The 27,738-nt window shown below is 38.0% G+C and overlaps 1 protein-coding gene across 1 annotated transcript; it reads left to right on the plus strand.

Annotated features, from left to right (window-relative positions):
- Positions 1-1,177: 1,177 nt before the first annotated feature.
- LOC143884650 (RAF-like serine/threonine-protein kinase 20) lies at positions 1,178-14,896 on the plus strand. Its single transcript, XM_077388327.1, has 9 exons — positions 1,178-1,375; positions 3,026-5,687; positions 5,786-5,869; positions 12,552-12,704; positions 12,856-13,019; positions 13,104-13,251; positions 13,494-13,616; positions 14,125-14,212; positions 14,444-14,896. The coding sequence occupies exons 2-9, from the start codon at positions 3,225-3,227 to the stop codon at positions 14,644-14,646; spliced, it is 3,426 nt and encodes a 1,141-aa protein (XP_077244442.1). The 5' UTR covers positions 1,178-1,375; positions 3,026-3,224; the 3' UTR covers positions 14,647-14,896.
- The last annotated feature ends 12,842 nt before the right edge of the window (positions 14,897-27,738 follow it).

A 27,738-nucleotide genomic window follows, 5' to 3' on the forward strand; every position in this document is an offset into this window, starting at 1 on the left:
TCCTAGGCCATTGATACATCAAGCCTCGTTTGGCATGGGGCTAAAACCACATGGGTCGCCTCATGATGTTCTGCCAAATCAAAGGTCCAATTTGCGTATACAAGTTGCCGCATGGCATCTAAAAACTCTTAATTATCATTGACGATATTTTGATATTCAGTTCGTCCTTGAAAGATCATCTTACGATTATATCTTCACAAGTTTATTTTAGTTTTTATCCCCGACGATATCCATATATTCAGTTCGTCTTAAAAAGATCATCCGCATCATTTACAGATTATTCTCACCCTCTACAGGAACATTGTTTGTTTGTTAAAAGATCTAACAATGTAGCTTTGGAAAAACTGAAGTTCAATACCTTAGTCATAATATCTCAAAGGATGGGGTAGCAGCAAATCCATCAAAAATCAAAGTTATGGCCGAGTGGCTTAAACCGACCACAATCAAAGCATATGTTGGGATTTCTGGGGCTGATAGGTTAAAGTTTGTGCGAGATTATGGAAAAATAAATGAACCCTAATGGCCCTACTACGGAAGGACAAGTTCAAATGGGGCGCTGTGGCTGATGTTTCTTTGGGAAGATTAGAAGAGAAACCAACTAAAAAGCTTAAAACAAGTGGAGTTCACCCCATTATCAAAACAAGGTCAATGCATATATCATCAAGCCAATGAAAAAATAGGTATTCTTTCTTAATGAAAATCTCTTTCTACTTAAAAAATCCTTTCTTTATGCCAAAGTAGTGAAAATTTTGCACTGTTTTTTTTTCCTTTCCTTCCAACCAAATAGGCCGTTAGTTGTTAGATGTATCATATATAACATAGGGATTTGTTAGGGAATTTTTCACCTAAGATGACTCTTGCACAGCTCATATGACTAAATGAATAAGACAAAATCTGCCAAAAAAGTGAGCCTCTGTGGCTGTTCTCTCATGCAAAAGTCAACCGCGAAATTGTTTTCCTCGAAATTGCCTAGCAAATCCCAATAGTTTTTTATATCCGATGCTAACCCAAAGGTCGGAAACCTTAAGCAAAAAAAACCATTTGGCGATGATATTTTCACCCCCTCTGAAGTACGCATTCGCCCCTCTTGTAACGTGAAGAGTGGGCAACTTTAACACTTTTTGACGTCAAATCACGTTAAAATGGGTGCGAATGCGTACTGCTGGTGGGGTGAAAATATCATCGCTCATTTTGTCTGAAGAGTTTCAAAACTTGTCCAAAAGTATGAGAGGAGGAGAGAAAGAGAGAGAGAGCTTTTAGGGTTTTTTCATAGATTCTTCATAGTAGCACTAATGGCGAATCCGCTCAATCCCTCATAATTAACGAAAAAAGGATCTTCAGAAATCAAGATTAATTTTGACAAGGAATCCGAGAGGTACGTATGATGATTTTTACTTGCTTTTGATCTTTAGATATGCATCTTTCTGTGTGTTTATATTATTTATGTGCTTTTAATTCGGGTTTTAGGGTTTTACTTGCTGTATGATCTTTAGATATCCATCTTTCTATGCTTTTAGGGTTTTACTTTCTGTATGAGATGTTAGTTGCCAATTGAAAGAATTTTTAGTCACAGTGTGGTGGGTCCCACACTTCAAGTTGTAGTACATGGAGCTCTATGCATACTTCATGATTTTGTTTGCTTGTCCATGAGAGCTCATGATTTTTTTTCTTGTTGGCAAGTTCTAGAATTGATGGGTCTTTCGATTATGCCATAAAATGAGGCTATATTTGCTGCAAACTTAATGTCGTATTGTCTGTTCTTAATGCTAGGGGTGTAGTGTTTTGTACACTGGTGAGGTATTTCTTTTGGAATGCCATCTTAGACCCATTTTTAACATGTATTGGGTATCTGTTAAGTACCTAACTAATATGCCAAAAGCCCCAGGGGCTGATGGAACATGTTAGGCTAGGCCTTTAAACCACTTAGGGTTGTAAAATTCCACCACGTTCCTCAGTCGACGTCCATGGTGATCCACCATGTGACGACTTTCACTCTGGTTGTTCTAGGTAGCCGTTTTCATAGGTTGCCCCTTCCGTCAGTGGCCCACTCTGGGATGACTTTTGCTCCAGTTGCTTGCTCTAGGTTACATTTTTCGTAGGCCTTCCCTTTCGTCAATGGCCCCACTTTGTGATGGTTCTCACTCTGGTTGCATTAGGTAGCCCTTTTAATAGATCGACCCTTCTGTGACTCCAACATGAGACATGGTGTTAGCTCTGATCCCAAATGTTAGGTACCTAACCAATATGTCAAAAGCCTCAGGATTGATGGAACACATTAGGCTAGGCCCCAACTTCATAGGATCCTAACAATATCTCATGCCATTTGATGCAAGAAACATGTTGTTTACATAAAGTTAACAACAATATGTTGTCAAGAACCCTGCAAACCTTGACAAACCCACACACGTCTCCATGGAGAAACAAGAGAACTTTTGAAGGAGATACGACAGCTTTGAATTTCTTCCTGGCTATTGGAGATACATGAACTGTGGATATCACAACTTCAGACGGAGAAATGAGTGCAGATGATGTTCCAGCAAGACGGGTAAGCTTCCAGCTAGAAGGAATGCGGTGGAGAAAAAAGAACCTTGCAAACCTTATAAGTTATAACTGTCCGATAGAGATACTAATCACGGTAAGAATGATCACACATGTTTCTTTTTTTTCTTTTCCCGCTCAAACTTTTACTTCTGGTGCATGTGTAGACAGTGTCTGCTGGATCATTTAGTACCCTTTTTTTTCATTCTTCAAGGGTACTTGTCATATTTTCATTTTGGGATGAGGAAGTAATCGTAACTTTTGGTTTTCTCATTTTGTGAACTGAAATGATTATTTTGATGACTTCCTCTTTGGTTTTATCATCCATGACTTTGTTTTTACCTATTGTGAGGATTTCTCCAATATTCTGATATGAGATGAATACTATGTTTTTTCCTGTTTGTGCCAGTATATAATACATTTTTGGAGATCCTTTGCCTCTTGGAGTAATTTTCTATTTCTTGATGACAATTGTGTTATATAACAGAGAGCTCAGATGGGGTCTCTGAAATCAGAAATCAGCGAGGGTTCATTTCCCATTTCAACTCCTGTTTTAGAAACTCGAGTCCTGTCTTAGAAGAATTTGAAATGACATTTGGAAGCAAAGTTTGTGATGACCTACATGCGAGAATGGGCGGTTTGATATGGAATTCGTATGATCCTCATGGTATTCTCCCTTTGCGGGTATGTCCCCATTGAAATTGCTCTATATAGGGAAAAGTTCAGAAGGGCTGATGGAACCTTCAAAAACTCATGAGCAGTCCTGGTACAACTCCATGGAAACTAGAAATGAGGGGCATGTACCTTCTGGACAGAGATATCTTCAGGATCCATCTGGTTCGATTAATACCAATGCCAGACTCCCGGAATTAAATGTACTAAGTGGGGTTAAACCTGTACTTAATTACTCTTTTCAGACTGGTGAGGAGTTTGCTCTTGAATTTATGCGAGAAAGGGCATATACCCAAAAACTCTTTGTCCCAAAGGCACCTCCAGATTGGAGCGGCAACCCTGTTTATACGGATTTGAGAATGCTAGGCATTACCCACATGGGATCTGAAAGCGGGTCAGATGTATCAATGCTTGTGACAGGAGAAAAAGGACTTGTGAAGGAGGTTGATAAACAGGGCAGCTGTGAAACTGAAAATATAAGTTACTATGAATCTGCACGATCTGTTCCTCGTACTTTGTCGGGTGATGGGAGTAGTCGAGGGGTTGCTCACGGGTATACCCTATCGGGTGATGGCAGTAGTCGAGGGGTTGCTCATGGGTGTACCTCTTCAGGGGCTTCCGATAACTCATCAATGAAGGTTAAGTTCTTGTGCAGCTTTGATGGTAAAATCCTACCCCGGCCAAGTGATGCAAAGCTTAGGTATGTAGGAGGTGATACACGGATTGTTCAAATAAACAAAGACATTTCTTGGCAGGAACTTGTACAGAAAACATTGTCAATTTACAACCAAGCTCATACGATCAAATATCAACTTCCCGGGGAGGATCTTGATGCATTGGTATCAGTTTCTTGTGATGAAGATATGCAGAATATGATGGAGGAATTTAGTGTGTTAGAAGGTGGCGGCGGGTCCCAGAAACTTAGGATGTTCCTTTTTTCTGCAAGTGATTTGGAAGACACTCATTTTGTTCAGGGTAGCATTGAAGGAGATTCTGAAATTCAGTATGTGGTTGCTGTCAATGGTGTGGACTTGGGACCAGCAAAAAACTCAAGTGATAATGGTTTAGTGAGCACATCGGCTAATGTTTTGGACCAGTTATTCAGTCTTAATGTTGGAGGTGTCGGGGAGACAAGTGGAGCTCAAACAGGGTCAGTTGGGACTAATGTTGCACCTTTGACCGGCATTTTGGTGCCCCCTTCTACTACTGTATCTCTTATGCCAATGGAGGCTACTTTGTCAAATGATTGTGAACCCTGTGTACAGTCTTATCAGAACCAGATAATGCATCTTGGGGAGAGTGATCTTCCTCCATTTTCAGCTGCTCACCCTCTTGACAACTTAACTAATGTGGATAGCCAAGAGCCTCTACAAGGGTCAACACCATTCGATGCTGAGAATGCTAACCAAACTCATGAGCCTGATGAAGATCACTATTACTACACATCTGGTGGGGCTTTCCCTCCCGCGTATGCCAACTCTGAGTCTGACCAGACTGATTTTAGCTACTCGGGTCCACCTTTGCTTCCTCAGAGGGTTTTTCACTCTGAGTGGATTCCTCGGGAGCAGGCGGAGTTAATGAATCAATTATCCAAATCTGATGATTCTATCGGTCCTCATTATTCATTACCTCATCCTGGTCTAGTGCCACAGGTACCTATCAGTGAATCTGTTGATATATCACATGAAGGCAATCCGAGTTCCCAGTCTGAGCAATCCAATGTATCACCAAAAACCCCGCTTACGAATCCTACTACCTTTGTAGAGGGGCTTGAAAACTATAAAAGGCTGAATGATTCAATTACTCATATGAATCATCGTGAACCTATGTTTGCCAAAGAGGGATTGGTCTCTGCTAACTTTACTCAACTTCCTCAATTGTCAGGGCGGGATGAGTCTGTGCTCAACCACAATTTACATGGTTTGGAGAAAGATTCAAATAGTGGTGAAACAAGGAGCTCTACTGGAGCTGTTCCTCAAGAGGAATCTTCTTTCACGGGTGGTGCCCCACCTGAGCGAGGGGATATTCTTATTGATATCAATGATAATTTTCCTCCCAATTTGCTATCTGATATATTCTCTGAGGCAGGAATCACTGAAGATGCCACTGGAATAAGTCCGATGCGCCAAGAGGACACTGCCTTGAGTTTGAATGTGCAAAACCATGAGCCTAAGCGCTGGTCATTCTTTCGAAATTTAGCTCAAGATGTCCGAAAAGATGTTTCTCTAATGGACCAGGACCATGTTGTATTCCCTTCTCCTCTAACAAAGGTTGAAGAGGGCCCCCCTAAAGTCTATGCTTTTTCACCTATAGATGGTGAGGGAGTTTCTATGGGCCATGTGGACACACAAAGCGAATTCCCTTCCCAGGTCATTCTTACCAATTTAACGGAAAAGACCACTCAAGGTGTGCAGGCAGAGGGTATTTCCTTTTCAAAACTGGCAGGGGAGCTTAGACCTTCAGACTTAGATTTTGAGGTATTGTTTCTTCTCACGGCGCTGCTTAGTTTTAATTTACTATTAACAAAATTTTCTTTCCTGTAGGCAGGATTGTCTAATCAATTTGGTGCTTCTAGGAAGAGAAGTTGGAAGTCGGGCATGCTGGTGAACCTTTTGCTGATTCTTCTGTGGGGGAGGAGTTTGATATCTTTGACTTGCAGGCATGATACTTGCAGCATATCTGGTTTATTTGCATATGCGGTATACCGATATTTATTGTTTATCAGATAATTTGTTTGTCAGCACTTCTGTAAATCAAGAAAGATGCTAGGGACCATCGCAGAAGGCATTTTGGCATTTTGCAGACCGGCTGTTGCATGAGAGAGCAGCCACCTCAGATGAATTAAATGAATGAGACAAAATCTGAGCCTATGTGGCTGCTTTCTCATGCAATAGCCAGTCGGCAAAATGCCTTCTGCGATGGTCCCTAGCAAATCCCGTAAATCAAATATACTATTATATCTGAATTATGTCATCTTGAATAGCAGTGCAACATGGTAAATCACTTCGCTCCTCAAATGGGTAATGTAACTTATCCTGAACACTTAAAGAAGTAGAACTGAGAGATTTTATCATGCGCATGAATGATGCCTGTTTAAAATCTAATCTCCTGCAAATACTTGTTGATCAAAGAATGTCATCTTTGGCTCTGTTTAAGAGATAATTGATACTAGGCTCCTCTCCTCTGGTAGATGGGAGTATGAGGAGGAATGCAATGTCCAATGGGAGAGCAGTTCTGCACACGATAAGAACATCCCTGCAATTGGGGATGGAAGGATTAGGAAAGCAAAAGAGAACTTCATTTTACAATTAACATAACTTGGAGGATCATCCAAAATAGGAGCAAGAGAATATTCCTGAACAACAAAGCTATCAGAATCTTAAGAAGAATAAAACGACTAACAAGAAAATATATCTATGCCAGCAAATCTGTTCTTTAGAGGGTCATGTTAGTGACAACCCGTCTGATTTTTTTTTGAATGGTAACTGAATATATTAAAAAGGGAGAGACCGAAAAAGTCCCCCCGCACACCCCACTAAAACAGAATTACACAAAAGAGAAAAGGAAAAAGAAAAAGAAAACAATAAGAAATTAAGGGGGCAGAAAGTCGTAAAGCTCCAGAGCCTGCTTGACAGCACCCGCTTTAGCCAACTTGTCAGCGACTTCATTAGCTGATCTCCTTACATTTTGGAACGCCATAGAGCACCCAACAGTTATATCCTTTATTTCATCGAAAAAACGAAGAAATCTCCAAGGAGGAACCACCGAACCCTTAAGCCACCTAATGACATTTAACGAGTCTCCTTCCACGATAGTGCTCGCCACCCTCTCACTCCCTAAAAGCAAAATGCCTTGATATGCGGATCTAACTTCGGCTTCGTTCGAATCTGCTATGCCGATAGGCCTGGAATAAGTCTGCAAAACTTCCCCATCGGAATTCCTCAAGACACCCCCAATCCCGGCTAGACCGGGTTGCCCAAGCTTGACCCATCAAAGTTCAACTTGGAAAAGCCAACAGGTGGATTGACCCACTTCTGTGAAATTACAGGATCGGGGACTTGACTGTTGCAAACCACTTTCCACCCCGCCCACAAGTCGAAATCAGAGACAAATTTGAAAATTGGCAGCGCCCTCGCCCAGGAAATCGATAACGCGTCTACCTTGATATATAGATAGTAAGAAGAATTTGCACGCCCAACGAAAATCCTATTATTTCTTTCCATCCATAGAACCCACATCGTGGCCAATAAAGAAATCGACGACAAAACTTTCCCTTTTTTCCTCCATGGAATAAAAGACCACCCTTCAAAAAGATCCTTCACATTAGAAGGGAACACCCACGCAATACCGAACCTCGACAGGACCCCTCCCCAAACCTCTCGAGCTACTTTGCAATGAATAAATAAATGATCCACCGACTCCCCCGCTTCTATACACAAAGTGCAATGATCGACTATAATCATATTCCTAGCCCTCAAAAAGTCCACCGTTTGTATACGACCTTGAATCGCCGTCCACCCAAAGAAGCAAATTCTTGGGGGAACCTTAATCTTCCACAATTTTGCAACAGAAAGATTTTCCTCAAACAGATTCAGGCCCTTGAAGAAGGATTTTACCGAAAAAAAACTTGAAGAATCTCAAACCCATAACCTTTTATCCACTATTGAAGAACTAATGTAATTACCTTCAAAGACCTGAAGTAACGAGATCATCGAGAGCAATTCCCTGTCAAAGAAGTTTCTACGGAATAACGGCTTCCATATCACTTTATCGTCTCGAAACTCAAAACAATCTTTAACTAAAGCTTGCTTGTCTGCTGCCTCAGCATATAGATCAGGGAATAAATCTTTTAAAGGAATGACGGAACACCATATCATATTCCAAAAAGAAATTCTATCTCCCGAATAAACTCTATATTTTACTCCGCGATCGAAACTTGAACTCAAACGCAAAATATCCCTCCACAAAGTCACCCCCGTTTTATTGAAACGATTTAGAGATCTCCAGTTTCCCACATCTGCACCATATTTACCACAAATAACTTTCGCCCACAACTGTGACTGTTCCTTGCCAAACCTCCACAACCATTTCCCCAAGAGAGCAACATTTACCTGTTTGATCTTTCTGATCCCCAGAACCCCGCCTTTTACAGTTTTACATACATCTTCCCAAGAGACCAACAAAGAGTGACAACCCTTCTGATGATCATGGAATTGTGAAGGAACACCTCTAGGTGTTTGTTGGTTGTTTGACCTTTCATGTAGGAGACAACAGGTGCATCCGAAGATTCAAACACGATTACAGAACTTGCTTACCTATAAAAAAGACAATATTTTTTCATATAACAATTACTTTTTTTTCTTATGTCGTTGGAAGACAATGAACGACTGGAAGACAATTAACTAGATAAAGACTGGTCAAAGCTGTTTCAACTCCAAAGCTTTTTTGATATTTCTGAACGAGATTTATATGGTGTATGCCCTTATAGTCCCGTATTTTTCAAAAAGTACTGTACAGACCACACTATAGGATGATCCAAACCGTCCATGTGATGGGATCATCCTATAGAAATGATTTTGGGGGAACAACCTATTTACGTTGTGGCCCATTACATGGACAGTTTGGATCATCCTATGATGTGGTCCGTACAGTACTTTTTGAAAAATACGGGACTATAAGGGCTTATACCATATAAAAACTCCTTTTGAACTTGTAAGGAGAGACAATTATTTAGTGGTATGCCTATTTTGACCTTCATTAATGCCATGATCAGTGTGAGGAAAGAACAGGAGCAATCTGCCTTCTATGAGGAGATTGTGTTTGTTATAATCTTGGATTTTCTGCGTATAACTGAAGGGCTGTCTTATTCAATAGGGCTTCAAGGTTGACAGTTGAATCCCTGCTTTGAGTGCTTTCTGATGTCAAGTGAATCCAGAACTTGCTGGATGGAGAGGGACATGAAAGTTGGGAGGTGCAGCGAAACAGGGAGCAAAGGAGAAATGTTAAGGGGCTGGAGGAAAGAAAGTGTAGGCCTCTAGGCGACTGGAGATGTTCTAAATGCAAGTTCTTCAATTTCTGCAGAAGAATGGAATGTTGGAATTGCAGGAAAGTTTGATCCGGAAATGACCAGTAACTATCCTCGAACGTTTGATTTGGATAGGGTGAACAACATACGACAAGGGAATCCACGCTGGAAAATGATCCGATCAGCAGGTGGACAGAGTATTGGGAGCAACTAGCCCGAGTCCGAATTTTGCCCTACCTAGTCTATTAGAACTCCTATGACTTGCCCGAGTTAATGAAAAATTGACGGCATAATCATGACTCGCCAAAGCTCCTTTTACCTTGGCCGAGTTCCCATCCAAGTCCAAGTTTTGAAACACAGTCTGACTTGCATCTTGATTGGAAACTTTAGTTTGTCGCTTGAGACTACGAAAATGAAACATCTTAAATGCCTATCAGAGTCTGGATGACCTACATTGTGATGGAAAAACCTCTAGAGAGAAATTGCTCCCACTTATTCATTTGATGGAAGAGCAATGTACTACAAAAATGAAATGTTTAAATGCCTAAATATGCGACTGCTTCGACCAGCCTCTTGTTTTGGAGATCTTTCAGATGGAAAACTTCTTTAGAAATATGGAGATTTCCAAAAATCATTTATGGAATCTTCTACAGATCGGAGGGTTAGCATCATCCTATGGAAATGATTTTTGGGGCACAACCTATTTACGTTGTGCCCAAACAGATGAACGGTTTGGATCATCAAAAAAAGTGGGCCGTACCTAATTTTTTGGACTTCACGTGTTTTCACGGCCACCCATCATATAAATTCTCTTATTAATGATTGTTTTATTGATTTTAAATCTTTTGCAAGGTACCACAAAACATACCACAAAACAGTTGAGAGAGTAATGGGTCTAACCACTTTTGGGGTGATAGCCACTATATCCACTCTAGAAGCTTGCTTAGGGAGCTGTGAACACTAAGCGGGCACTGAAAGTAAGGGCCAAAGGAATAATTTTTGAATAGATTCAATAGATGAGGCCACTTATCAAGGAATGATTGTTCTATTGATTTTGAGTCGTTTGAGTTCTTCCCTCCACTAGTTTAATTGGTTGAAAGACTCTTTTATTTTTGCTTTTCTAAGCACTAATACGTACATAAGTCAGAGGTTGAAATCAAAGGAATAGCAGCTAGTGTAGGAGCAGGTGTAGCAACCGAAACCAGTACATCACAAGCAAGCCAATTATAGAAGGGAGAAGAGGCGTAAGAAGGCCATATTGATCTTTTTATTTGAAGCAACCTTCAGGGCGAAGATGGAATTTCACTGGTAACCGTAATCCAATTGTTTTTTATCTCCACCGCCCTTCTCATGGAGCCGGCATTAAACCTTCAGATCATCTGCCTGAAACAGATCCAAAAGTGGCTTTGTCAAAGAGGATATGCCATTTCAGGGTGATGGGCACTTATCTGACAGTGGCATATAGTATGGCACAATAATAGAAATATTGTGAACATGCATGCATGCAGTTCTGTGGACGAAATTAGGTCAAACATGCGTGGAAAATTAATCTGTAATGTATGCCTTATCTTCTGTGTAGCCTTTTATGAATCATTTCAATATCTTGCATGAATCTTTGTTACCTGGGCACTCAAAGTTTTTGGTTCACTGAAGTGTCGGACACCTTGGGCACATTTGGACACAGAACGAAATTCCTGGACACTTACGGATGGAGTGTCAAGATGACATCATTGAAAGTTTCGGACACTGGACAGTCCATTTAAAGGTGTCCAATTCTAGACGCTTGAAAACCAAAGAGGCCAAGTTTCCAACATCTTTATGAGGGATCAAACAGAAATTACTAAGTCATATATTTGCCTATTAAAGCGAAAGGTTTCTTTTGTATACTTGTCTTTAAGTTATTTTTTTTAAAGTGACATATATATTGAAATCATACGAAGGTTACATAGTGGAGGGACAAGGAGTCCCTTAATAAGTACATCGTATGATGACCTAGGATATAACTCCAGGCCCCTGAAAGAACAAAAACCAAAAACTATTCCCCTTTCCCCATTCCCTTTACATTCTCACACCCCATCAGCATTTCCAATTTTACGATCTTCCCAGAAGATCCTTCCTAAAAAACCTTTAATACTTCTACCAAAATCTTTGCGATCTTCACCGAAGATCTTGAATACATAAAAGAAGTTCCTGTCACCATGATAGGTCTTTCAGTTATAAACTTAATAATACATAATTTTTTATGGGTCGAATCGGTTGATACTTGGATGGGTTGTTACTTGTCTAATCATTGTCTAGTGTTAAGTGTTAACACCAGTATCATTCATTGAAAGTCTGAAATGCTGTTCAGTGGCCGTTATCATGCGATTTGTGTTTGAGGTATGACTCATATAATTTGCTTTCATGCTGGCTTTTAAACTTTAGATTTTAAGCAATTGGCATTGTTATTCAAAATTCAAATGCTCATTGTAGAATGATCAATGAGTGTCTATTTATGTACTATGTAGGTTGAAATAATGTAATCTCTTTTCTTGATGGTTATTATATGTTATGGATTTATATATTATCTAATATGCTTAATCAAGAATGTTCGTTGATTACCCCCATCGAGTGTTGACTGTTGAGTCATGATTAATTTAGTTTTCTTAAGAATTTTTTCTAGTTAGTAATTACTATTACAAGTCAAGCAGTTTAGATTTTTATTTTAGGAATTACTCAAATAGTCAAACAATTGAATTAGAAGCTCAAATTATTTGATAGTTCATAAATAATAATTAGTAAATCATAACTCAATAGTTCAGATGCATTTTTAAAAGTTCCCTGATTTTTCCATTCTTTTTTAATTTTTATTTTTATTAGTACGGGCAGAATTATCCTTTTTCAAAGTGTCCAATGTAAGCTTGCATAGTTTTGCTCAAAAAAAAGAAAAAGCACACAACTTGCATAGTTCGAGGAACATATTTTTCATGCAAAATTGCAAGTTATATCGGACCCAAAACAGGCCCGAGCTGACAATGCCTGAAAGCATATCCAACTTACCATGTAGTTATATGGATCTGTTTCAATTTACATTGTCCTTTTAGAAACTTGGATTTTGGCCCAATTAACTTATCTTCATTTCTAGCTACAAGAAGTGAGTCTCTGGATGTGAATAAGCTAAGTTAACTTTCTGTTTGCTCATTTTTTTCCTAATATCTTGGTCTGATTTCTACGCCCACACCTTTTATCTGCACTCCAGTCCATTAAATTGCAGTTAATTTCAAATATTGGAATTTCTCCGTGCATTTTTTAGTGTATTTTTTGAATGACTAAACAGATCATTAAGAATGGGGATCTTGAGGAGTTGAGAGAACTGGGTTCTGGCACATTTGGAACTGTCTATCATGGAAAATGGAGGGGATCAGATGTTGCAATTAAGCGAATAAAGAAAAGTTGCTTTACGGGTCGCTCATCTGAGCAAGAAAGATTGGTGAACATTCTTCTAATTTATTATGTTATTTCTCACTTTCCTGTGTTTGTGAGGATAAACTGGGGATAATTTATTATGTCATTTCTCACTTAACATAAATACTGGCTTAGTTTTTCAATGCTACATAATTAACCAATAATGCTACTTGCAGACTCTGGAGTTTTGGAGGGAAGCTGCAATTCTCTCAAAGCTTCACCATCCAAACATTGTGGCTTTCTATGGTGTAGTGCAAGATGGACCAGGGGCAACATTAGCCACTGTTGCAGAGTACATGGTGAATGGTTCTCTTAGGCATGTTTTGCTACGCAAAGACCGGTAAATCTTCTCCAGTATTTCTTTTTCGTGAAGTAACATTTCCACTCTTGTAGAACTGACATTCCTTGGAATTGCGATTGTCAGGTATCTTGATCGCCGCAAGCGGCTCATAATTGCAACGGATGCAGCTTTTGGAATGGAATATTTGCATTCCAAGAATATTGTTCATTTTGATTTGAAGTGTGATAACTTGCTTGTGAACCTGAAAGATCCCTTACGACCTATTTGCAAGGTAATTAACATAATTAACTATGTTTGGTAGGAATATTTATCTACGAAAGATGGTCAATTTGCTAGGTAATTTACATAATTAACTCTGTTCGGTAGGAATCTGTTTCTATGAATGATGGTTACCACATTTAGGATGTTGCTAATATAACAATTTATTTCACTAACTTCTATTATTGGTTCCCTTTTCTGTCTAATACCTAATTAAAACACCAATCAAATAAGAGTAATATTGTTCCTATCCAGGTTGGTGATTTTGGCTTGTCAAAAATTAAGCGCAATACCCTGGTTTCAGGCGGTGTAAGGGGAACTTTGCCATGGATGGCTCCTGAGCTATTAAATGGCGGCAGTAATAAGGTCTCTGAAAAGGTAAGCCGCCATCCTTCAAATGGTACCTTTTGTTAGCACTGACAAGTTAGGAGGATTAGCATCGGGTATGTTTAATTGCACTTTTAAAAGGTTATTGTCTAGTTGTGGGCTGCTTTTTTGAATGTTGGAGGTTGGGGTTTGTGAGTTTTTGGCAGTAATCTCAGATGTTCTTTTGGTGACATCTCGACCCATTTGTATGATATTTAATTTTCTTCTCTTCAATAAATAGGTACTGTTACTATTTAAAAAAAAACTTTAAAAAGATTATTCCTTGGCCTTGCCTCACTTGAGATTGAGAAGGCTCAGCATTATCTTTCTTCTATTCTTTCTTATTTATATTAAAACCTTGTATGCAATATGAAAACATAGAAGGGTCTGTCCAGATGTTAAAGACACTTTTCTTTTTAATGTAGAATGGCTTTAAATATTGTAATTTTATGGTTTTAGCAAGTGTCAGTCTCCGGAACCTTGTGACGTGATTTAATAAACAACTATTTGTGATTGGCAGGTTGACGTATTCTCCTTTGGTATTGTCATGTGGGAAATTCTCACCGGCGAGGAACCTTATGCCAATATGCATTACGGTGCAATCATAGGTATGCTTCTTAGGATTTATTTTTCCATATGTGAATTGATGAAAGTTCATGAGACCAAAACCATTGATTCTGAGTACAAAGATAACTGGGTTTAGATACCGTTCTGGTGAATGGGTCCTCAACACCATCTGAGACCATACCATTGGTTGTTAGCGAGTAAAAAATAGGGTCCTGTGCTCTGTGAACTGTTGGTTCTCTAATTACTAAAGACCTCTCTCCAAATACACGCAGGAGGCATTGTGAACAACACATTGCGGCCACCAGTGCCAAGTTTCTGTGACCCTGAATGGAGAAGGCTAATGGAGGAGTGTTGGGCTCCAGATTCTGGAGCTCGACCGTCTTTCACTGAAATAGCCAGTCGGCTTCGTGTTATGTCTGTGGCTGTTCAATCTAAAACACCGACTTCACAGGCACAAAATAAGGCATTCAAATGATTGCTCGACGATCATCTAGTTCACTTATGTTTCATATTTAAGCTGATTTATTTGTTCTATTGTATGTATGTATTATAAAATATACCTTTGTAGGGAGGGTGGTTTCCCATGCCTAGTATATATCTGAGTTTGCAAGGATAAGAGTAGTATTTGATGGGTAGGATTTTGGAATAAACTGTCTCTCTGTAATGCGAAATTCGTGGTGTAATTTATCAATAGGAATACAAACTGGATTACACTTCTGATTGTATCTCCTGTGCATTACTCATTCATTAGTACTCAGTACTCCTAGCAAAGAGCCATCTTAGGTTCCCTCCCCATCATCACCATTGTTCATAAGGCGCACGTGCGCCTGTTGATCTGGTGGGCCACCTGTGGATGGGCCATGGCGAAAGGAGGTGATATCATGATGACCTCTATGTTGTGCCAATGTCTTGTATTCTAGCCGTGATTTCATCGCTCAGGCGACATAATGTATTCTGGCAGTGATTGTTTTTTTTAGTTTTGTTTTTGAAGTGAGAATATTTTGACTATTGAGTTTTGTTGGCCCTGATCAAGCGGATGAGATCTTGGTTCAGGATGAAACCAGTACAAGTTTTAATATATCTTTGTACTATACACCTTGTCGCACATTATAATGGATACGATCTTGGATCCTTATAGTAGTAGAATACATGTATAATTTGACATAGAGGAATAAAAAAGGAGAATAGAATACAATTTAAACTGGATTTCAGCTGTGGGCTTCAAAACATGTTGTAAATAGAGAGATGCAAGAAATACAAACACACTAGTAAAAACCAGCAGTCATAGACACTACCGAGACTTGAGCAGACAATGCAAGTCTCTGCGCTTCCTTTGCTTTAGTGTTTGCTCCCCCTTACCATGAGTCCTTCAGGGTGAGGCAACACTTGGGCATTCTGTAGAAATAAATTTTATGCCCATTTTTTAACTTAAAAAATACACCCATTTTACATTGAAAGAAACAGAGCCAATAATTTAACATGACTTGGTCTACAGTTAGATAGCCAATATTTTCAGTAATTTACACGACTTGATCTATTTTGGCATTGAGATAGTGCTCTCAAAGTAGTAAAGATAAATATTTGATCTCACTGTAGATCAAGTCGTGTAAATTACTTGATCTACACAACCTCAAGATAGCAACCTGTTACCCAATTTCAAGGATAGCAACCGCCAGAAATATTAGGAATGTAAAATCGTGTGTATCTTTTCCTTACTTATTATCTCTATTACTCTTCCTTTTTTTTGAAATGGCAAGATGAATTCATTAAAAAGGAAGGGGACCGAGGTGGGCCTCAACCAAAATTACAAGAAAATAAAACAACAATAACAAGAAAGACAAATCTCAGGGAGGAAAGAAGTCAAACCACTCCAACTCCAACCTCCTAACCCCACTTCTAGCCAAGGAGTCCGCCTCCCCATTAGCAGATCGCCGAACATGATTGAAAACAATAGATGAGCCCGCAATTAAATCATCTATTTTATCAAAAATAGAAGAAAATCTCCAAGGAGGCGACACCAACCCTTTCAACCATTTAATCACATTCAAAGAATCTCCCTCCACAATAGTGATATCCATGCTATCTCTCTCAAGCCTTTTTATGCCATGATAAACCGCCCTCACCTCGGCCTCCGAGGCATCACAAACTCCAAGAGGGCCGGCAAAAGCCCATATAACTTCACCACAAGCATCCCGACACAACCCACCAACACCGGCCGGGCCCGGGTTCCCAATACTCGACCCATCAAAGTTAATTTTGAACATTTCAATAGGCGGAGCCTCCCATCTCTGAACAATCGGATGCCGGATCTTCCTACTAAAGCAAACAATCTTCCAACCCTCCCATAAGTCAAAGGCCGATACAAAACGGAAAACCGGTAAACTTCTCGCCCATGAAATAGTGAGCGCAATAATTTTCATATATATCCAATACGGAGATTTTGCAACTCCTTCAAAGACACGGGAGTTTCTCTCTTTCCATATCACCCACCATGTTGCAAGAAGACACAAATTCCACAATACTTTGCCCTTCTTCTTCCATGGCACAAAGGTCCAAAGAAGAATCAACTCTGGAATAGAAAATGGAAAAATCCAACATATGCCAAATCTCAGAAATATCAAACTCCATACCTGACGCGTAAAGGAGCAATGCATGAAGAGATGATCCACAGATTCACCATCTTTCAAGCAGAGGGGGCAATGGTCAACAAGCATCATACCGCGCTTCCGGAAGAAGTTAATCGTTTGAATCCGATCACGACATACCGCCCATCCGAAGAAACCAACTCTAGGCGGGCAATGAAATTTCCATACCTCGGCTGAAATGGAGGATACACTGCAAGGCAACAAGCTGAAATAGAAAGATTTGACAGAGAAAAAACCAGACGATTCCGCAGTCCATACTCTTTTATCCATACCGCTTCTCTTAATGTAGCAACCATCTAAAAGCTTAAGAAATTGGGCAACCGACTCTAGCTCCCGATCAAAGAAGTTCCTTCTAAACCTAGGGGACCAAACTAAACTACCCTCTTCTCGAGCAAAGCACTCAGAAACAAAACTCTCTTTCTCAGCGGCTACACGATATAAATTTGGGAATAAAGGGAGTGGGTTGGGCTTATTCAATGGTTTTAAGATTGGAAGCCAGCAGGTAGAAGTGTCTCATCTTCAATTTGCTGATGATACGCTCCTGTTTTGTGAACCAAACATGATCCAAGCGATGAATTTAAAATCTTCCCTTAGATGTTATGAGTTGATTACGGGGCAGAGATCCAATTTTCATAAATCTAGATTATATACCCTAAACATCCCGCAGGATGGGCGCTTGAATTGGCTAAGACTCTGGGTTGTCAGCTAGATCAATTGCCTTCCTCATACCTGGGACTCCCATTGGGGGTGTGGAGACCAAAAAAATCTTTGTGGGATCCTGTTGTAGAGAGAATTGAAAGAAGGTTGGAATCATGGAAAAGAAATCTTGTTTCTAGAGGGGGAAGGCTTGTGTTGGTTAAGGCGGTGTTGGCCAATATTCCCATATATTTTTTGTCTCTGTTTAAATGCCCGGTTTGTGTTGTATCGCGTATTGAATAAATACAACAGAGGTTTTTATGGGGAGGCAATGAAAGGAAAAATGGTATTTCTTTGGTCAGTTGGAAGAGTGTGTGCTTACCTGTTAAGAATGGTGGTTTGGGTATTAGGAGAGTGAAAGAATTTAATCATGCCTTGTTAGGAAAATGGTTATGGAGGTTCGGGGAGGAAAATTCTCAGTTGTGGGTTAGGGTAATTGGGAGTAAATATGGGTGCAAGCCGGGAAAGTGGGAATCTAAAAACCATTTCAAGAAACAAGGTTTGACTGTTTGGCGTGACATTTTGAAAATGTCATTTGCTTTTCTTTTGAGGGTTAGATTTAGAGTGTATTCGGGGGATCGAATAAAATTTTGGAGGGATGTGTGGTGTGCTGATGAGCATCTCTATTACTCTTCCTACTTTCCATTGATTAATACATGGGTTTCACTCAAAACATTTTAGTCAATGGACCCATATATAGTTTTACACGTGTTTCAAAGTGGTGGGCCTACCATTTTATACCCATGCATTTTACATATCTTGATGTGGTGGGGCCACTATAATTTATGATCACCCAAGCATGGGTCGACACGACCATTTTACATATGATAATTTTTATGGTATGGAATGGAACAAATGTTTTGATGAGGTGGGGCCTCTATTTTTTAGTGTAGGTAATCAAAGTGAAGCGTATCTCTTAAATCAGCATTTTGTCTAATCCAGTAAAAGGGAAAAACATCATTATCAAGTGTATTTTACCGATTTATAGCTATCCGTCCACAGGGAAAGGAAAATCTGCAAGACAACCAAAACAAATCTGAAAAACACACAAAGATTGAACAATATCCAAAGGGGAGAATACACAATCGTTGGGTTCCATGGATCAATAGAGAACGCAGCCAAGAACATCCATAGAGACCATCCTATAGAGAAGGAGGTCTCGTGTGAGCTTTCATCTTCATCTACCCATTTTTGGAAGCACCCATGGAATTAATTAAAGTGATGAGCTAAGCATTTGCAAATTGTATGATATCAAATTCAGCAAACCCAAGAAATTCATAGTCTGTTTCTTTAGTATGAGATTACATGTAACAGAAACTAACAACTTTTTTTCAAATTTAGTTGTAGGAGATATAGTATTTTTTTGTGGTTTTTTCACATAACCTATTATAAAGAGAGATGTAATATTATTAGTATTACCAGAACAATATGGTAGCCCAAAACTGAAAACTCCCAAATCTCTAAACCGAACACATAAAATAATGATTACCCTTGTAATTACTAAATATATACTAATCCCAGATGGGTTTAGTAGACAATGCGTACCCGTTGCAGAGAACGACTGCATAAAACCCTGCACCAATCGTTGATGGTTTTGATACCTACCTAAAATAAAGTCCATGGAATAAACCAAGTACATAATTAACAACTAATATATTTCAATGTTTTTAACAATGTAAAGAAACATGTCAAAAGCAAATTAAAACTTATCCACCTGGTGATAACATAAGATTGCGGGTATGAAAATTCTTCAGTATGCAAGTTTCAAGTTACCCACTTGGTGGGAACCATATATATATATATATATATATCCATTGTCAAATATTTGATCCTTGCATTATTGTCTCTCCCAAGTCGTACCAATCATGATTCTCAAATTTCCTTTCTCCATCACAAACGAAGAACATGTTAATAATGAAGCAATACTAAATTATCAAATCATTAGCTAAGAACCAATCTTTTCAGCTTTCCTTAGATAGAGAGAGAGAGGATGATGTTAGGGAGAAATACTGAGTGGAGAGGTTTTAGGAAGTCTTTGGGATGAATAACGTAAACTAATAGCCAAGCAGATAATTTTTGGGAGGATTATGGGCAGATTTTCTTGCCGAATTTGTGCAGATTTTTTTGGAGATTTTATATGCAAGGTAAGTGAAAGAGATAACGACATAGGGAGATCTTGGAGCTTTAATTTTTTTGGAAACGAAAATTGTGTATATCAACATATTAAGTATTTCTAAAATTGGGAAATCTTGGAGCTTTAAATAGAAGAAGATTTCTATTCAAGAATTCAGGAGCGGAAATAAATAATTCGCCAAAATTTTGCCACATACGTAGGATACTGAGAGAAAGAAACAATTTTACTAAAATCATGGGACATAGTGGAGATATTTTCTGCAATAAATAGAAACAATTTTGCTAAAAACATGGGATATGGTGAGATTTTTTCTACAATCCAAATATATCACCTTATTGAGAGAGTTTTACGTTTTTTAGGAGGGGTGCCACATGGCGCACCCACATCGTCCAGGATTCCCTTTTACATATATATTACTAGTGAGGAAACCCGTGCGATGCACTGGGCAAACGAACAAAAGCAGTACTTAGATATTATTAGAAACTGAGAAATAAAGGAGAAAGAAAAAAATAGGCCCTAAATTGATCCATCAATTCCCAATAAAAAGAAAAAAATTTGACCAATTTGGAAGTACGTGTTGAAGCTAGAAAATTTGATCCTAATCCTAACCGTCCAAAACCATCTTAAAATTAGGAAATGAAATCTAAAGACAATAAATCTTACTTTACCATTATTTGTAACACCTAAAAATTCTCTCCCTCTCACACCTTTCTAAACAATAAAATAAAGACTTTCAAATACTAATCTAATAAAATCCCCAAAACTTCTCCCAAAATAAACAACAACCCTAATTAAATAATCTTTTAAAATCTCTATAACCTAAAACTTCTCCCAAAATAAATAACAACCCTAATTAAATAATCTCTTAAAATCTATCTTAAATAGAAATTACTACCCATAAAAGAATTGGCCATTTTAATCTTCAATCAAACCTCCAACAAAATCTCTAATCTATCAATGTACCAAATTCTCTCTCTCTCTCTCTCTCTCTCTCTCTCTCTCTATATATATATATATATATATATATATATATATATTTTTTTTTTTTTAAAAAAAAAAAAAAAAAAGAAAAGAAAAAGGAAAGGGATTTTTGCTGATTAGTCCCTACATAGCAAAATAATTGCTTAATAGTCCCTAAGAAAAGCATATTTTCCAAGCAGTCCTACTTTTGAAAAATAATTGCTGAAAGGTCCCTAAAACTAACATACGTCAATTTTCTCCATTTAAAATTTTAAAAATGGCAGTTTTTAGCCTATTTTGATTTTCATTCCAATTTGTTTGGAAATAAATTATGAAATTGGCGAAAATAATATCTCTTCCAATATTTTCAAAAAAAATATTGTAAAATCCTAAAAAGTTGTTAACCTTTTTTTTTTAGGAATTTTGAGAACTTGTGGGAAAAGTTTAAGGGACTGGAACATAGAAAGCAAATATTTAGGAAGCAAAGGCCAAGTTTTAGGAAATGTATCGTAGATGAGAAAATTTATTTCCTAATCTAAAAAAGGAGTATTAGTTACGTTTGGAAAAGAGTCCTCATTCTGATAGAGAGGGAGAGAGGATGTCTAGAAAGAATAGGACGTATTTGTTTTGGATTAATCGTAATTGGAGAAAATGAAGGAGATTTTGTAGCTTGTAAAACTGAGGACGAAACACTTTGCCTACAGCCCTGCCATGCACACTGATAAAGATATGAGTAAAAGAATGGATGGGATTAGGCCAATAAAGATATGAGTTCGGATTATTACCAACTAAAGATATGAGTACAAGCTTTCTTTTTTTTGCAAACTTCTACATAATACATTTTAAAAATGCTAATGTTGTAAGCTCTTTAAACTGCATGGTCGTAACTTTTTTAGGAATCTGCAACTATGTAATCAATTTTGCTCTAAATTAAAAAAAAAACAGAACAAGCAATATCAATGGGAAAGAAAATCAAATATATGTAATGTGATTTGATATAGCAAGATCATGCCTTTGAATTGTTATTCTTAATACAAACTACCATGATCAAAATTAAAAAAGAAATGCGTGCATATGTAACTAACTACTTACGTATATATGGCAATAAGTATATATGTGAAGTGCATCTATGTTAAGTCGGAGATTCAAGAGAGATGCCGAACCAAAGTAAATAACTTTCGCAGCAAGAAGTCCATGAAAAAACCATTTCTTCTCAGACTTCCATACATGTCCTTATAAATCCATAACTAAACCAAAAACTTAAGAATTGAAAGGGAAGAGAAAATGGGAGTAAAGAGGCCCTTTAGAATATGCATCCAGTAAACCAACTCTGATGAATCATGTAGAATATGTAGACAAAAAAGTTCATGAGCAGTTAAGATATTCTATAGCATGCCATATACATTGATCTCTTGCCTAGCAATGAACCCCGCATCAGTAGAAGTATAAGAAACCCAATAAAATGAGAACCGGACTGGTTGAGGTAGCTCACACCAGGTTCCCTCTGTTTGATCAAATTCACCAACCCAAAACTTTAATATGGGTGCTGATATAAGCCCCCTTGTCCTTTTGTGCTATTCATAAAAAAAAAAAAGAAAAAAGCTAAAAGAAAATTTAATGAAACAAAGTAGATGGTGGAAAATGTTCCTACGTCGTTCCTAAATAATAGGTTGGTATGGGTGCAACATGTGACAAGCAGATTCGTGCAATTGGCAGTGTAAATGGGTGAAAGATCGTTCCAGCAATGCAGGTTCTGTGCTTCTTGATTTATAAAATATGAGCTCTTTCTCGAGAATGATAAGATATACAATAGAAGGAAAATGTTATCTTTTCTCCAAGTGGCAGTCTATCTCTTCTCACACTAAACTATAACTATGGCTTTTAGTGTTGGATAGTGTGGCCATCAGCCTTGGATCGGAGATCCTTGACCATCTGATAGTGGCTATTGGTGATGATCATAGTGAAAAATCTTATACACATATTGCAGACACTGACATGTATTGATTTTTAAAATTACGGATTTGCTAGTGTCCATTTACAATGGCATAGAAATTTATGACCAAAGCTGATGCCAAAGAAATTTGTGATAAATCTGCACCCCGTGGAGGATAATTCGCACCCCTTTAACATGAATTGATAAAAGGCGTTAAAGCCTGCCACATACCCTCCTTTAAGTGTGCGAATTATCCTACAGGGGCGCGAATTTATCATCTCCTTTTTTTCAAAATGACTGTCGTTGTTAAACATACTTATGCATTGGGGACTTTGGGGAGGATGAGTCAAGCCAAGTTAGGAGATATGATATATTCGGTCCCCTTTCTTCCCTGTCCACCCTGTTTTATGTATTTTTAATGAGTCTTTTTGACAGCACAAGGGGGTGCCCGAGGAGAAAAGGGTGAGAATATATGACTTCCTAATTAATCTTTTGATAATTGGAGATACAGCCTTGGACTGACAGATGGAGAGTCTGGATTAACCAAAAGATGTGTCTCAGTATAAATAATAATGGGCATACCTCATTCTAATACAATTAGTCGAGCCTAATGACCCATTCTTTCCTCAGGTGGGCCGCCATTATTGAGTAAAATCTTTTGTTAGGTAAGGGAAAAAGTTGGACCCTTCAGCCTATATATTTACTACTTGGGTACTCCCTCAACTATGTCATGCCTAAGTTCTCTTGAGTTCTACAGACATATATGACATCCCAACTTCCAATCTCTCTCTTCTTTTCTCTTTCTGTTCTCTATTTTTGCATTTTGATTTTCCTTTATATACTCATTTATGGATTACTTGCATTCCGTCCGTCCGATCGACAATCCGATGATCATTTCAGGTCGAGAATTAGAGTCCAAAGGGGGGGCTGAAAAAAATTCAATTCGGGTTCCGATGAATCTGTAGAGTTTACTGTTTACCTATGCAACATTGAAGAAGGAGAAGAGATTAGAGAACTTGGATGCAAGCATCTCTTTCATCGGGTTTGCTCAGATAGATGGATCGGTTATCAGCATGACACGTGTCCGCTTTGCCGTGCGTCCCTGAGACCACCACGGGCGAACCTTGCAGAAGAAGATGAGTTCAAAAAAAGAGCTAATGTTTTCTTTTGGTTCTTTCAAAACTATTAGTGTGCATTCCACATGGTGGCTAAGATGAAACCTGTTCTGTTGTTGTAGTTTGAGTGAATGAGTGGAGTAACATCATTTTACATGAATTTTCTTTTGAAGAAAGGCTATTTCAACATTTCTTTCCACATAAAATGGGTGTAAAACAAAATTTACACCCATTTTTCCATTAAGTAACCCATTTACTGTTTTTAATTTATTTTTAGTTGTTTTTATGCAGAAACATTTTTAATATTCCTCTCTATAACTTTCTGATGTTTCTGCATGTAATTACCATTTTGAAAGGGTATTGATATTGGCACTACCACGTTTTGAAAATTGCACTAACTCAACCCTTACTTTTCATTTTAATTGACTTATCCTCTCTCTCTCTCTCTCTCTCTCTCTCTCTATATATATATATATATATATATATATATATATATATATATATATATATATATAAGTAAAGCGGAATCCTCTAAGCTGTCCCGTGGCACCCTTCTTATACAACAAACTTCTGCGTATAGGTCTTTTTAAGCTATTAACACTCCTCCTAAATCTCTCTCATCAAATAAATCTCCAATAAGAAAGCTATTAAATCTTCAAGATAAATCTCCAATGGGAAACGTTACCTACGTTTCAGCTTTAAAAAAGAGAATCAAATCGCACAGAAGCCAATTAAATCTCTCCTACTTCCGTATATGGCAGTTTTACCACGGCCGCCTCCTCTCCCATATCAACCCTTAAATCTCTCCTATTTACCCTATACGGCAGTTTTAACAAATAGAAGGGCAGTTAATGGAGTTGAAGAGTTGGATGAATCTTCATTTCCCACACAAATGAAGGGCAACCAGTCATCCTGTTACTTGCGGGCATTATGTTCTCTCCCAATGTCAACCCATTCACCAAAAGAATGAGTGAAGTTGAACTTTAGTTGTTCAAATTTGTGGGCTTATCACTATAAAAAGGTAAAGTTGAGCTTCAGATGGTCTAGTTTGTGGGTTTCTCACTATTAGTGCTCCTGAGATCGGTTCTTTTGGGCGATGATAAATTCACCCCCTCTAAGATGAATTCACCCCTATTTTTCAAATTGGACTCCCACACCATAGGATGATCCAACCCGTCCATTTAATGGATCAGAACGTAAATAGGTCGTGCCCCAAAAATCATTTCCATAGGATGATCACAACAGTCCGATCTATAGGAGTTTCCATAATGTGAGTCCTTTAGATCGGAGGGTTAGAAACACCTATGGTAATGATTTTTGGGCACAACTACTTACGGTGTGGCCCATCAAATGGACGACAGTTTGGACCATCCTATGGTGTGGATTGTACAATCCATTTTGAAAAATAGGGGGTGAATTTATCACTGCACTTTCTCTTTCTTCAAATTATTACTACAGATTGGATAAATTATGTGCATAAGATAATAAGGATTTGTAAATTTCCAATATATCATTTGATTTTCAAAAAAAGTGTGTAAGGTATAATTCTTCATTATTGCTTCATTTTTTTGAGAACATTTGTTGCAGCTAATATTTTGACTAAATAGTTCCTGCTCCAATGCCGTGCACATAGTAAGTGAAACGGCAAAAAAGGGGATGCGAAAAATTCGGGCTTATCAAAAGATTTATGCATTTAATACATTTAAAATTTTGTCATTTACAAAGTGAAGAGAGGGTAAAATTGGGAAGTTGGCACAAAAATGTGTTTAATACGTTTAAAATTATAAAAAAATGAAGTTTTTTTTTTGCAGTAAAAGTTTCAAACGAAGTATTAAGTGGCAAACTTACAAAACGCATCTATATTTTATATATAAAGTGGAATCCTCTAAGCCGTGGTGGTGCCACGTGTCAGCCCCATCTCTATCCCGTATACTAGTAAAAAACCCCGTGCGATGCACGGGCAGATAAAGAACTGTATGGACGACATCATAGGTTGATCCAAACCGTCCATGTGATGGAACACAACAGAAATAGGCTGTGCCTGTAAAATCATTTCCATAGGGTGATCCTAGCCCTCCATTCTATAAAGGTTTTCATAATATGTTGTTCCTCTTAAAGTGCCCGAAATTCGTCAATATTTTGACAGCCGTCATGAATCCGTAGTATTATGTAATATGTTAAAAAAAAACCGTAGTATTATGTAACAGATACACCGAATCCGTAATTTTGCTTCGCAAAAAACGTCCATTTTTTTTCATTTTTTCTAATTACAAAAGCATAAAGGAGGGGGGTAGGATTGAAATTATGTTGCTTTAATGGGGGCCTTTGTTAAAAAGCATAGGACTGAAAATATGTGGGTTGAATGGGTGCCTTTGTTAAAAAAAAGTAAAAAAAAGTGATGTATAATGCTAGGAAAAATTCAAAAAATTCTCTACTTTTCCCTTTTGCTATATAGTATACTGGTAAAAAACTCTGTGCGATGCACGGGCCTATAAAGAACTGTACGGACCACATCATAGGTTGATCCAAACCGTCCATGTGATGGAACACAACATCAATAGGCTGTGCCCCCAAAACCGTCCATGTGATGGAACACAACATCAATAGGCTGTGCCCCCAAAACCATTTCTATAGGCTGATCCTAGCCCTCCAATCTACAGAGGTTTCCATAATATGCTGCTCCTCTTAAATCAGATGGTTAAGATCACCCTATAGATTATTAAAAAAAAAAAAAAGCATAGAGGGGGGTAGGATCGAAATTATGTGGCTTTAATGGGTGCCTGGGGTAGGATTGTAATTATGTGGCCCTCATGGGTGCCTTTGTGAAAAAGCATAAAGGAGGGCGTGGTATTGCAAATATGTGGGTTGAATGGGTGCCTTTGTCTAAAAAAGTCAAAAACATGTGAATGGAGGCTCCCACATGGGCAGTGAACCGTAAACCCCCCTCCCTCTTTATTATATTAGAATAAGAATATATATATATATATATATATATATATATATATATATATATATATATATATATGGGATGGAGAGGGACTGACACGTGGCACCACCACGGCTTAAAGGTATATATATAGGATAACTAGTTGCAGTCCCGTGCGATGCACGGGGCGAAGAGAAAATTATGATCTTGATGAAATCGTGATGGTTATGGAGATGTGCTAAAATCGTGATAACCCCAATAATTTTGCAAGCAATAACAACATGGCTTCAAATAGAAAGGAATAGTTTGGAGGAGAAATGTGCTAAAATCTAACTTTAAAAGATAGAATTTCTTTTTTTGTAGGTGTAGAATACCAAACATTATGCTGTAGAATTCCTTTTTTTAAACATTAAGGAGTAGATATATTAGATTAGATTAGAGTGATAGCGAGCAAAAAAAAGAAACAGCCCAATTTTCTAGGGACTAGGATTCTAGTATATATTATGGGATATACCCCTTATTATAGAAATAAGGGGTATAGATTGCTTGGGAACTTCTAATAAGTTCTCTTTTTAAATTGCAACTTTGAATAAGTTCGAAATTTTATTTGTTGTTATTAGGAAATTGGTAATAAATCGGTAGCAAAAAGTTTGAGAGAGAGATTATAAGAGGATCTACTTTTTCTAGAATTTGTTTTTTTTTTTTTAAAGAAAAAGAAAAAAAGAGAAGATGTTTTTGTAAAGAAGATTAGGAATTAGCTATGCCCCCGTTGAAAGTGAATAGTAAATTTTTTAAAATGAGAAATTAGATTTTTGATCCAACCTTGAGAAAAAAACAAAAGAAATCCGTTAGAGGAAAAACCAATGCAAATTCTGATGAAAACTATGCACCAAAATCCATTGCATAAACCGTCCCAACATTGCACGGGTAAATAACTCCCAACAATGCACAGGTAAATAAATAAGTGATCCGGTGAAAAAGATACATAACCTCTAGTACCCACCACATTGAGAAAAAGCAAAAGAAATCTATTGGACGAAAAAACAATGCAAATTCTGATGAAAACTATAAACCAAAATCAGTGCATAAACCATCCCAACATTGTCTAAAGGGAAATAGCCCAGAACAATCTTTGCTCAACTGGATGGATTCCTCTAA

The sequence above is a fragment of the Tasmannia lanceolata genome, unplaced genomic scaffold (assembly GCF_043159265.1).
Source record: "Tasmannia lanceolata isolate RefF3 unplaced genomic scaffold, GAP_Taslan_0.1 ptg000008l, whole genome shotgun sequence".
Taxonomy (NCBI): Eukaryota; Viridiplantae; Streptophyta; class Magnoliopsida; order Canellales; family Winteraceae; genus Tasmannia; species Tasmannia lanceolata.

Excerpts from the sequence above, each read along its gene's own strand:
- LOC143884650 (XM_077388327.1), top strand. The coding sequence starts at position 3,225 with ATGTCCCCATTGAAATTGCTCTATATAGGGAAAAGTTCAGAAGGGCTG. Across the intron at positions 5,870-12,551 it reads TTGATATCTTTGACTTGCAG|ATCATTAAGAATGGGGATCT; the intron begins GCATGATACTTG and ends ATGACTAAACAG. Across the intron at positions 13,020-13,103 it reads GTTTTGCTACGCAAAGACCG|GTATCTTGATCGCCGCAAGC; the intron begins GTAAATCTTCTC and ends TGCGATTGTCAG.